Below are 12417 nucleotides of genomic sequence, written 5' to 3' on the forward strand. Positions count from 1 at the left end.
GTTGTCATTCTTCTTATGTGGAGGGCAGGGGTCTTCATGCTTGAGAGGACTGGAATTACTAAATGAGACAAAGCAACCAGCCAGAAATTCCAAATAATCCTATTATAAAGGTCCTTAAAAATGCGTCCCAAGCTGGGCACAGTGGCTCACGCCTGTAATCCCAGCACTTTGGGAGGCTAAAATAGGCGGATCACATGAGGTCAGGAGTTCAAGACCAGCCTCGCCAACATGGTGACACTCCATGTCTACTAAAAATAAAAAAAAACTTAGCCAGTCATGGTGTTGGGAGTCTGTAATCCCAGCTACTTTGGAGGCTGAGGCAGAAGAATCACCTGAACCCAGACAGCAGAGGTTGCAGTCAGCCGAGATTGGGCCACTGCACTCCAGCCTGGGCAAGAGAGTGAGACTCTGTCTCAAAAAAAAACAAAAAAAAAAAAAAAAAAAAAACACAAATGTATCCCGGGTAATTCTGTAGCCAGTCTGTGTTGGGGGAGCTGAGAAGGAAAGTGAGAGAGGACTGTCCACTTGTAGATGCTTTTCCATGTGGACACCTCGTGTGCAGACCCTTGTCCACAGCTGATGAGAGCTGGGACAATAGCTCTATGTGGGCAGAAGGGTCACAGGGTAGGTGCAGCCAGGTGAGGGCATCAGGGTGGGAGGAAGAGGACTCCAGCCACACAGTAGGGCTGAGAGCTTGAGAGTGAACAGGAGGGAGGCCGGAGAGGGGACCAAAGCAGGGAAAGGACACAGTCAGAAACGAGCGTGACCAGGAGAGAGGCAAGTGGAGGCAGGTGGCTTGGGAGAGGGAGGCCAGAGAGGGGACACCGCTCAGACCCCTCTTCAGGGCCCAGCCCCCGTGCTCAAAGGAGGCCTGACTCTCCCAGATGGCCAGTGCTCGATAGGGCACAAACGTGTAAACGAATGTGCATGTGACTGTTTCTGGTGAGCCCCAAACCCTCCGAGCTTAGCCTGAGCCTGCGCCCCACAATCTCCCAAGGTGCCCCCCAATCCATCCTGGTCAATCCCATGCCAGTAGCAGCTACTCTGACCACTAGGGAGGTGTCTGGAGCCTGCCTGCTTCTCTAAGGCTTGTGGACGGACCAGAGGCCATTTCAAGTCTCACCACTCCACCTTTTGTTTCAAGGTGATTTACTTCACAGCCTTGTTCCCTTACCTGGTCCTGACCATCTTTGTCATCAGAGGGCTGACCCTGCCGGGGGCCACAAAAGGACTAATCTACTTGTTCACTCCCAACGTAAGTGGGTCTTGGATCAAAGTTCAGGGCTTCCAGCACACACATTTCAGGGCGGTGGCCAGCAGCTCCCTTCCTTACCTGGAAGCGTGAGAGGCCAGGAGCCACACATCCAGCAGCTGTGCTGTCTGGTGGTCAGGGGTGCGGCTGGCCCAGGATGGCACGGGGGGAGGGGGGCCTCAGGAAAGAGGTCAGGTTTGGAGTGAGCCTGGAGGAGGACTTCAATCTGGGGCAGGTGGACTTTGGCACCTGTGGGACACCAAGTGGACATGGATGTGAGGGGCCAGGGGAGGAGGGACAGGGTTCAGGGAGAGGCTGATTGGGGACCGGATGTCCCTGCTCTGGGCCTGACACCACCAAGGGCCTTGTCCAGCTGCACGCACCCCACCGGGAGCCACAGGAGCCAGTGCCTGCTCCAGGAGCCTGCACGGCTTCCAGAGCATTCTGTACTATCCAAGATCACGGCACTGCCTACCCATTGTCCTGAGGCAGTTTCCAAGGGTTGGTGTGGGAATGGGCACCTGGGTATGAGCATGGCTGCCTGGAGTCCTAGCAGAAGACAGAGGACACCTTCCCAGGTCCCCCAGAAATAGAAAAGCCAGGCTCCGTGCATGGGATCCTTGCCCTCGGGCCTTCAAATCACCCAGAACTGCCAGGTTAGAGAGGGCACAGTAAACATGCCCACGCAGGAGCTGCTCAAACCCATCTCCAGCCCCGAAAACCCTGCCAGCTACGCTCTCAAGCGGGCCTGACAGCCACCGGCTCATTCGGCCATGTCCCGGACAGGGGCCTGGCATCTGCCGTGTCCAGAGCTGCCACTCCACACCTGCACACCTGCACACCTGCGTGATCCTACCCTGTTCCTGGTGTCTGTACAGGTCACACTTGCTCATGAGTGTCCCCAAAGCCGCCTTGGGAACGTTCTAGAACAGTCAGGGCCACCGGCTGGTGTGGTTTGCCTGCTGAGTGAGACGCTCTCCCTACTCATTCCAGATGCACATTCTGCAGAACCCCCAGGTGTGGCTGGATGCCGCCACCCAGATATTCTTCTCTCTGTCCCTGGCCTTTGGAGGACACATCGCTTTTGCAAGTTACAACTCGCCCAGGTAGGCAGTCGGGCTCAGGTGTCCAGCCAGAGAAGCTTTGGGGAGATGCCCCGAGCACTTCCTGATCTCAGGATCACACTGTGGATGCAAGGGTGGCCTTGTGTGAACCTGAGATAAAAACCTCATGCCACGGCCTGGGCCCTCGCGGCAGCTCCCAGCACGTCCGGAGCCGGCTGCAGGAAGACAGCCTGGATAATCATACCCAGGAACCAGGGTGTGACTGGGCATGATACCAATCAAAATGCACATGACACATGGGGCCGTAAAAGCCTCGACAGTCACCTGAAATAGACTCAAGGCCCCTTGGTGCCGACGTGAGCAGGTGCTGCTTTTACAATGTCATAATATGCACAGAACCCTACAAAGTGCAATTCCACAGATCATAAAATGCATAGCCCAGTGCACTGTGATGAATCCGAAACAAACCTTATTTCCTGTGGCTGCCAGGATTTCTGCCCCCTTCAGAGGCAGGCAGTTTGCATGAGATGGGAGGGGCAGGTTGGTCCCTGGGCAGTGCTGCCCGCTGGTGGTCTTTAGGGAAGGAAGTGCCAGCTGGGATGCCAGGGAAGCTTTAAATGTTTGTGATTGACACCTTACTTCCTTGATCTCACACTGGAGCTGGGCTTGTGTACATTTCTCCTTTGGAGATGATTTTCCAAAACGTCTACATTTCAGACCCTCCACGAATGCCCTGCCTCTCAGCTCCCTGTGGGCCCAAAGGCCTTGGTGGGGGTGTGAAGGGGTTTCAGACCCTTAGCAGCCTTGAGCTGGGGCTGCTGGAGGAGACTGTAGGGAGGGGTCCGAGGCCATCCTGAGACTCCAGGACTGGCAGCAGCAGCCCCTGGTTCAGAGAAGGGGCATCCCAGGTGGGAGAGAGGGCCAAGGAGGGAAGCCCCCTCCTCACTTCCTCCCCTGGGTGAGGCCCAGTTACCGCCTGCAAAGCCCGTGACGAGCGTGCATTTGTGCCCAGGAATGACTGCCAGAAGGATGCGGTGGTCATTGCCCTGGTCAACAGCATGACCTCGCTGTACGCGTCCATCGCTGTCTTCTCCGTCCTGGGGTTCAAGGCAACCAATGACCACGGCCACTGCCTGGACAGGTGAGCACAGGGGTCACGCCAGGCTCTGTGGGGCACGGCCGCCAGGCAGGTGCCTGCCGCACTGAGACTCCCACGGCGTGAGGAAGGGTGGCGTGGGCACTTTTCATTTCTCTAGGGGTGTGGAGGGAATGGTGTCCCCAGAAGGTCACTTCCACCCAAACCTTCAGAATGTGACCTGGTTGGAAAAGGGTCTTTGCAGATGTAATTAAGTAGGATTGGTCCCCCTGGAGTAGGGTAGGCCCTAAATCCAATAACCGGTGTCCTTATAAGAAGAGGAGACAGACACAGAGGAGGAGGCCACGTGAAGACAGAGGCAGCGGTCGCAGCACTGTGGCCACGGCCTAGGGACGCCTGAAGGTGCAGAATCTGGAAGAGGCGGGAGGAGTCTCCTGTGCAGGCTTGGGGGGGGCCACACGGGGATTTCAGACGCCACAGTTCTCCAGAACGGGAGAGGCTGAATTCCTGTGGTTTGAGGCACCGCTGCTCGTCGTTTCCTGTGGTGGTCCCAGGCCGCTGATGCAGTTAGGGTGTACCCTGCACAGACAGCTGCCTCATCAGACCCACGGCCTTCTCAGGGCACCTGACTTGCTTGTGAACTACCTTCAGGCGGGTCCTTGAGAACCCACTGGCCAGAGAGCATGTCCCTACAACATGGAGTGACTCTGACCCCACCAGGGGATGTCTGGCAGCATGTGGAGACAGTTTTGGTTGGCCACACTTGTGTGAGGGGTGTGCCTGGCTCCCAGTGGGTGGAGGCCGAGGATGCCACACAGCACCCTACAGTGTCTAGGACGGCCCCACCCCGATAGTGACTGGCCCTGAGTGTCCACAGTGCTGCTGTAACTCCGTGTTCCAACCCCAGCCTCCTGCGGTCGGGAGCAGGGCAGCACGTCAGCACTGCACCCGACGGTGCTTTTCAACAGGAACGCCACCAAGAAAACGCACACAGAAGTGGAAAACATGGCACTTGCGGGCCACGGAAAGGACAGTGGTTTACAGGACAAGCCAGGTCAGGGAGGAGAGTGATTTACAGGATAAGCTGGGTCAAGAAGGCAGAGCTGGGCTTTGTTCAGCCCCAGCCGGGGAGGTGCATGGCGACGACTCTGAGTTCTGTTCACTCTTTGAATGTCACAAATAACCACAAAAGTGCACAAATATTGACTTGGGGTTACAAGCACATCTTAGTGAGCAGGCAGGTAAGGACCAGCTGTGTGCACAACAGCCTGCGCCGTACAGCCCAAGCCAGCCTCGCATGCCACATGGGGCTGGAATGAGGGGAGGGAGGCCTCTATCTTCAGGATTGTTCTAGAAACAGCTGGAGCCCCAAAAAGGTGTTTGCTGGTATAGACGTGCCCTGCCCTTGGGGGACTGTGTTTGAACCTTAAGCCCTGAGGACAGAATGAGCCTTTGGCAGTGGAGACAGAAGGGCAGGCGGGTGGGCTGAAGTCATCGCAGCAAACCTTCAGAAGCCCAGGTCCTTGCCTGCAGGGCGGCCCCTCAGGGCGAATCAGGTCCCACCCTCGAGGTGAGGAAGCTGCCACTACCTCCACCCTCTTTGCACCCATGGGGGAGTGCTCCCCTTCCAAGCCCAGGGGGGTAGAGAACAGCTTCTCCCCCAACCCAGCAGTGTGCATGGAGTAAACCGTGCCCCTACCAGTGCCGCCCTGTTACAGCACAGGGGCCCACGTGATCCCAACAGGGGCTGGAGGTGTCCACATGATCCCAACCGGGGCCAGAGGCATCCACACGGTCCCAACAGGGGCAGGAGGGGCCCAGCCCTCCCAGGGACACTGTTCTTCCCAGCACCGACCAAGGGTTTCTCTGGATGTGTTTGGGAACTGGGGCCATCCCCTCTGTCCCCACAGAAACATCCTCAGCCTCATCAATGAGTTTGACTTCCCAGAGCAGAGCATCTCCAGGGATGACTACCTGGCCGTCCTCATGCACCTGAATGCCACCTGGCCCAAGAGGGTAGCCCAGCTCCCCCTAAAGGTCTGCCGCCTGGAAGATTTTCTGGATAAGGTACCTGCACACCCACTGGGGTAAACAGGTGGGGGCGTCCACAGGAGCACCAGGGCCGTACTGGCTGTGCCCCACTGCCAAGGCTGCAGACAATTCCCACAGACCCAGGGCCAGGGCCTGTGAACTGAGGACCCCAGTCTGTCTTTGTCTCAGGTTGCCAGGCCTCCTGGAAAGCCCGAAGCCCTGGAGGCAGCTGTGTCTTGCAGACACTGTACCCAGCAGTCTTGGGGGTTGGGCTGACCTGAAAGAGTGGGCACTGCTGGTGCTCAGACCCCAGGAAAGGGGGTGACCAGCATGAGGGTCACAGTGCCAGGGCATGGCTGGAGTCCAGCCACACTCAAGGCCAGTGGATGCCTGGACCTGGGGGCACCAGGCAGGGGTGCACAGCCAGGAGGCAGGTGTGGGATGCATCTCAGGGTGCCTGACCCAAGGCATAAAAGGCCCTGGGTTCCAGGCCCAGCTGCCTGCTGTGGGTGTGGGTTATTAAAGGGGAAGGACCCTCCCCTGCAGAGATCACCTGCAGCCTGGTCTCCCAGAAGGCAGGGCCAGCCCTGAGCCATCTCAGCCCCACACGAGGAGGGGCGACGTGCACTCATGCCCTCAGCCTGGGAGACAGTGTGTGCGTTCTGCAGGCAGGCGTGTGCGTGTGGTGCAGTGCGTGTGTGCGTGGCCTGAAGCCTGGGGCTCCGTGTGTTGCAGAGTGCCTCGGGCCCGGGCCTGGCCTTCATCCTCTTCACGGAGGCCGTCCTCCACATGCCGGGGGCTCCTGCGTGGGCCGTGCTCTTCTTCGGGATGCTGTTCACCTTGGGGCTATCGACCATGTTCGGGAGCATGGAGGCGGTCATCACACCCATGCTGGACGTGGGGGTCCTGCCCAGATGGGTCCCCAAGGAGGCCCTGACTGGTGAGTGCACAGCTCGGCAGCCCTGGAGGACCCGTCCCCAGCATCCGGCCGTCCACTCCCACCTGCTGTCCAGACGCCCCTCCTGGATGGAGAGCACAAGGGGCCAAGCCTGAGTTCAGGGGAAGTCTGAGCCAGGCTGCTCCTCGCCGACAGCCATCACGGGAGAGCTGAGGGTCTGAGGGTCGAGGGAGGGTCAGGGCTGCCCCTCCCCCACGGCCCCAGAGGCCAAATCCCCCATCCGGAGCAGGGAAGCAGGTCCTTCCTGCTCCTTGAGCACAGTACCGGAAAGAGACTGGGGAGGGCAGGGATGGAGGGTGGGAAGCCGAGAGAAGGCTCCAGCCCGGGTGCCCTGGCCCTCCCCGCTGTCTGTCCCAGGGCAGTTCTGCCGGACTGGCTTCCTCCTGACCCTCCCCACACTTCCACCCCCCCTCCCCTTACCCCCCACACCCCTCTCCCGCTGCCCCAGGGCTGGTCTGCCTGGCCTGCTTCCTCTTCGCCACCTGCTTCACGCTGCAGTCTGGGAACTACTGGCTGGAGATTTTCGACAATGTTGCCGCTTCCCTGAACCTGCTCATCTTGGCCTTCCTCGAGGTTGTGGGTGTCGCTTATGTTTACGGAATGAAACGGTGAGCTGCTGCCCTACGCGTGCTCCTTTGGGATCCACCAGGGTGGGAAGGGGAATGGGTGCCGGGCACAGGCGCAACCCGCAACTGCCCAGACCGCCGAGAATGTTCTGCCCTAGGGAGGCTGCTGAGGCACCAGAGGGTGTAGGCTGGACGCCAGTTAGGGTCTGGTCCTCGGCTTGGAGTGTGTGGACCTTCCACAGGCCATGTGGAGCCTGAGCCCAGCATCTGGTGCAGGTTCTGCGATGACATTGCATGGATGACCGGGAGGCGGCCCAGCCCCTACTGGCGGCTGACCTGGAGGGTGGTCAGTCCTCTGCTGCTGCTGACCATCTTCGTGGCTTACATCACCCTCCTGTCCCAGAAGCCACTGAGCTACAGGGCCTGGAACCCCAAATACGTAGGTCCTTCCAGCGGGAACCTGGGGAGTCCTGGGACCCCTCGGGCTCAGTCTGGCCTCCATGGTGCCATCCAGTGCCCGATGACCCATGCGGTGCACATTCATGTCCCAGTGACAAGGTGGCGTGGTCACTTCTGCCCGGCAAACTGGGAAGCCGGGGATGTGAACAGGACGGGCTTTGTGCGGCGTCCCTGAGTGCCCGCTGGGATCAGAAATGGGATCAGGGTGACTGTGGGCAAGTGCCTGGTCAGTGGAGTGAGGACCTGAGCAGTGCCCAGAGCCCAGGGACCCCACAGGGCCCTGGAGCTCCTTCTTGGGGATGTGGCTTCACCCTCCCTGCCTGTGTCCTGCCCATGTGGCGTGGGGATGGGTAGCTGGACAACTGCCCATTCCTCGTCTGTGACGACAGGTCCTGCGCAGACCCCTACTGCCACCCAGTGGGTCAGTTTGGCTGAGGCCATTGCCACACAAGAGCCTCCTGAGGAGGGATCGGAGTGCCAGCCACACTCTGAAAATGCCTCAGAGGCTCTGAGCAGTGCCAGCCCCTGACATACCCTAAGTCCCCACTGGTGGCCGCTCAAAACCTCTCCATGCCACTCCTCTCCGAACGTGTCTCGGAAAGTCCCTCCCTAGCTGAACACCAAGGGCAGGTGAAGGAGGAGTGACCATGTATTTCTGAAGAATTTCCATGGTACCTGCAGCCAGGTGGGTGGTGCCACCAGTGTACAGGGGAGAAAGCTGGGGACACGGCCTCCAACAATGCCCAGTGGGTTGAGGCCATGTAGCCCCTCTGGTTCCAGAACACGATACCTAGGCCTACCTTGGGGAGTCCCCAGCCCCAAGAGAAGCTCAGCCCAGGTTCCCAAACTCCCGGCCCAGGGGAACCGTGGGGAGCGGCCACAAGTCCTGGCCACTGCTCTGGCTGTGCCTTTTCCATTCCCATCCAAGTCCGGGTGGGCAGGTGGCTCTTGCCCCTTGGATTGAGGAGCGGGGGTCAGCCTCACGGCCCAGGGTGGCCGGCATCACCTAATGAGGCTGTGGTCCCACAGGAGCTGTTCCCCGCACGCCAGGAGAAGCTCTACCCAGGCTGGGTGCTCGCCGCCTGCGCGCTGCTGTCCTTGCTGCCCTTGCTGTGGGTCCCGGGGGTCGCGCTGGCCCAGCTGCTCACCCGGCAGAGACGAACGTGGAGGGACAGAGACGCGCGCCTGGACACGGACATGAGCTGAAGCCGCCAGGAGTGGGACGGGAGCGGGGCCTGCATGGACGGGTCTGGTGGTGGGTGGGGCGGGGCCCCGCCCACAGGGCCCCCCCCAATACACCAGCGACACCGCCCAATACACCTTGATACCGCTGTGTAAGCATGGTTACTGCTTTCCCGGCGCCCGGGCAGGGCTGCAGCCCTAGCCCCCAGCGCTGCTGCTTGGGGCCTGCCCTGAGGGAGGTCTTGCAGGGCCCCGGCATCCCTGGTGAGCCGGCGGCCTGGGCATCCTGCAGCAGTTGGGGGCCCTGCACTTGGCTGGGCTGGCTCCGGGATCTTCGCAGGTGCGGGGCTCCCAGTCTCACAGCCTCTGAACCTAGCCTGACTGGTCTCTGGGGAACAGTGGCCGCCCAGGTAGCTCAGGAGGCCGCCTGCACCCCGGCTCCAGGTCCTGGGCGGACTGTCCCCCTACAGCTCGCAGGCGGCAGGGTACCCAGGACAGATGCTCCCTCCAGCCTGGGAGCGGGGGTCTGGGGTCTGGAGTCTGTGGTCTAGTTGACCCTTCCTAACATTTCTGAGAAACACTGTAGGTTGCCACTTTTATTTTCCCAAACTGTTGAATTGTATTAGGGAGGTACCAAAAGGCTACTGCTGTCCCAGGGCAGAGGGGCAACAGGCAGGAGCTCGCTCACGTGGGGCAGTCACCCGCGCCACAGGTGCCAAGCGCACTGTGCAGCCCCCGTCCAGCCCGCCCTGCTCCGGAGTACCCCGGCTCCACGTGCCACACGCCTGCTTCCCTCTTCCCTCTCCCTGTGTTCCCTCCTCCCTCCTCCCCCCTTTCCTCCCCATCTTTTTTCCTCCCCTCCTTCCTCCGCAAAAGCACCAGGAGCCAGGGATCAGGTCTCTGACTCGCCACATGGAGGGAGGCCCCGCAGGTCCTGGCTTTCTGCCTCCTGGAGAGGCCCTGTGAAGACCCAAGGCACCTGCTCCCCCCTTTGAAAAGAGCTCCCGGCCAGGCAGCACTGTCCGTGGTGCTGAAAAATCCCGGCAACAAGGTGCCGCCGCGGTTCCCAGCGTCCATTACAGCATTCTTGTTGGGAACCCGTCCTTGCCCACGGCCAGCCCAGGTCCAGAGTAAACAAAAGCATGTGCACCTCTACCCACCTGCAGATAAACTGAGTGCTAAACATGCAGTTAACGCCAGTGCACCCCACCTAAGCACGTCCTGAGCCCACGGCGGGGGGTGCTGCCCACCTAAGCGTGTCCCAAGGCCACAGCGGGGGGAGCTGCACTGCGTCCCTCCGTCCTGCACTTGTGATGCTCCCCACACCCGTGGTGAGGCCGGGGCATGTGAGGACGAACATGTCACAAAGGGAGTCAGTCCACTGTGAGATGGGGCTGCTGCAGAGGACAGTCTGACATCCCCCAGTTCAACTTCACAATCTTGCCGCAACTCCATGCCTTGGGTCTACCAGTCAGCCTTTTCTGTTGTAACTGACACAAACAAACTCAAACCGAATGTCCTTCACCAGCTCTCAGAACCGGCCAAGTCCAGGGTGGGCTTCAGGCCCTACTGGACCCAGGAGTTCACAGGATCCATGGGACTCTCTGCCCGCACTGTTCAGCTTTTTTAAGTAGGGCGTCTCCGTGACCATTCCAAAATCCTTTTGGTTCATGATCTAGGTGAGATGCTCCCCCTTCAGAGTCTAGACATCAAATTGCAGGGAAGAGTGATTACAGAGCCTGGAGGGTGGGGTGGAGAGGGGGTGGTTCCCCAAAGGAAAGCCTCCAGAAGCCAAAGCAACAGCTGTGTTCCATGGTGTCAACAACTCATACATGCAGAAGGTGGAGCAACCTGCTCAGAAGCCAACACTGCAAGGGGCATGTGTCCCCAAAGGCAGCTCTTGGGACACCTCCCCCCACTCACCATAGAGCCTGCAAGTTCTTCATTGACCCGGACAAGAAAAACCAGCAGCTGTGGGCAGCAGGGTGCTGACAAGCCACTCAGACTTAGCCGAGCTCACATTTTGCATTAATACCATACTTAGAAAATAACCAGGATGTGAGCAGGTGCCCCTTGCTCCCATCCTGGATCAGACTTTTGGGTGTAGCACATCCTAACTGGCAGAGTGCTCTGCCCAGCACTCTGTATAGGGGGAGCTGAAGCAGCAGCATCCCCTGCCGTGAGCTCAGGACACACTTAGGTGGGCAGCTCCCCTGACGTGGGCTCAGGACACGCTTAGGTGGGCAGCTCCCCCCGCCCTGCTGTGGGCTCAGGACACGCTTAGGTGGGTAGCTCCCCCCACCCCGCCCCGCCCCGTGGGCTCAGCACATGCTTAGGTGGGTAGCTTCCCCCTCCCCACCGCTGTGGGCTCAGGACGTGCTTGGGTGGGCAGTTCCCCACCGCTCCATGGGTGGGTTCAGGACACGCTTAGGTGGGCAGGTCCCCCGGCTGTGGGGTTGGGACATGCTTAGGTGGGCAGCCAGGAAATGCCACTCCACCCATGTGCCTGATGCGGCCATGGATAAAAATGGGCAGAAAGGAGGAGGGACAGAGGTGGCCCAACAGGTGATGATGGGTGGACAGATGGGTGCCCCAAAGGGTGGCAGAGGTGCGTCTGTCCCATCACATTGCCAGGGTCGTTCAGGGCCAGGGGTTGAGGCCTCATGGGCTGCGGAGGTACCCGAGCACCATCCAGGGAGCGGGGACAAGGGCCAGGCGGTGAGAGCAGAATTGGATGGGCTGACCCTGCATGGCCACGCCCCACACTCAGCTCCTTCAACTTGTCCTCCACCCTTTTGGGAAAAACATTCCAGGGGCGGGTCTCTCAGACTGGCTAGTGTCGGGACAGGAACAAAATGCTCCTATCACCTGACTGGAAGTGGTTGGAATACAGGATCTGTAGCCACAGGGGCTGTCCCCTTCCAGGGGCCGCATGTTGAACTGGAAATAAAGCCAGTTGCAGATGAGGTTAGCCGACCCCAGAGATGGACACAGCTCCCATGACTGTGGTGGTCACATGAGGACAGGCTGTCCCGTGAGCTGGTTCCTGGCAGAGGGTGAACCCAGGGCTGCTTTGCCAGGCACGGAGAAGTCAGGGAGCACCTGATGGGAAAACAAGATTCAGGGTCCAGTTTTCAAAAGCCTGATGGGGCTCATTGGCAGGGGAGAGTCTGAGGTCACCAAGAACCAGGGGAGGACGCGTGAAGGACTAAGAGCAGAAGGAGAAGTGAGGCGGGAGGTCATGGAGGGTGCAGCCAGCACTGGAGCTGCCCCAGGACTCACCCACCCGGCTCCAAGGGAAGCAGCCCCTTCCACCAAGGGTGGTACTGGGACCTGACAGAGGACCCCACTGCCATGGCCAGGGAGCATGAGTCTCCCGTCCACACGGGGGGCTGGGGACACACAACTCCAGGTGGCGAGCCCAGGGCTTTGTGCCATGTCAGAGAGGAGAAAGCCAGCCAGTCCCCCTCCTGCAAGACTCAGTCCTTTCATGCCTGAATGAGGTTGAGGTGAGGCCCAGGCCTGTCGTGATACTCGCTCTCCGGGGCTGCAGAAATGGGACCATGGAACTTTTGCATCCGGATGGCACCTTGGAGACCTGTCCTACCCTCCTGCAGGCCACAGCAGAATGTCCAACACCAGGCTCCACAAACCTGGGGGACCTGCACTCGCCAGGGGCTGTAGTCAAAGCTGGATCCAGGGTGAAGAGGCTCCATCCCTGCCCGTCAGTGTGAGGACCCGCCAGTAGCCTTGGCCATTGGAGCTGGACGGGCACAGGAGCTCTGCTGTCCCAGCATGCACATTTCATC

The 12417-nt window shown here is 59.9% G+C and overlaps 1 protein-coding gene across 1 annotated transcript in view; it reads left to right on the forward strand.

The window, feature by feature from the left end:
- SLC6A18 (solute carrier family 6 member 18) overlaps positions 1 to 8632 on the forward strand; it is an 18399-nt gene extending 9767 nt beyond the window's left edge. The window contains exons 2-10 of the mRNA XM_023195021.1: positions 577 to 638; positions 1145 to 1255; positions 2246 to 2358; positions 3329 to 3457; positions 5323 to 5479; positions 6179 to 6383; positions 6850 to 7009; positions 7244 to 7406; positions 8456 to 8632. Coding sequence (XP_023050789.1) covers positions 577 to 638; positions 1145 to 1255; positions 2246 to 2358; positions 3329 to 3457; positions 5323 to 5479; positions 6179 to 6383; positions 6850 to 7009; positions 7244 to 7406; positions 8456 to 8632 — 1277 coding nt within the window. The remainder of the gene's footprint in view (positions 1 to 576; positions 639 to 1144; positions 1256 to 2245; positions 2359 to 3328; positions 3458 to 5322; positions 5480 to 6178; positions 6384 to 6849; positions 7010 to 7243; positions 7407 to 8455) is intronic.
- The last annotated feature ends 3785 nt before the right edge of the window (positions 8633 to 12417 follow it).

Source organism: Piliocolobus tephrosceles, chromosome 4, assembly GCF_002776525.5.
Source record: "Piliocolobus tephrosceles isolate RC106 chromosome 4, ASM277652v3, whole genome shotgun sequence".
Taxonomy (NCBI): Eukaryota; Metazoa; Chordata; class Mammalia; order Primates; family Cercopithecidae; genus Piliocolobus; species Piliocolobus tephrosceles.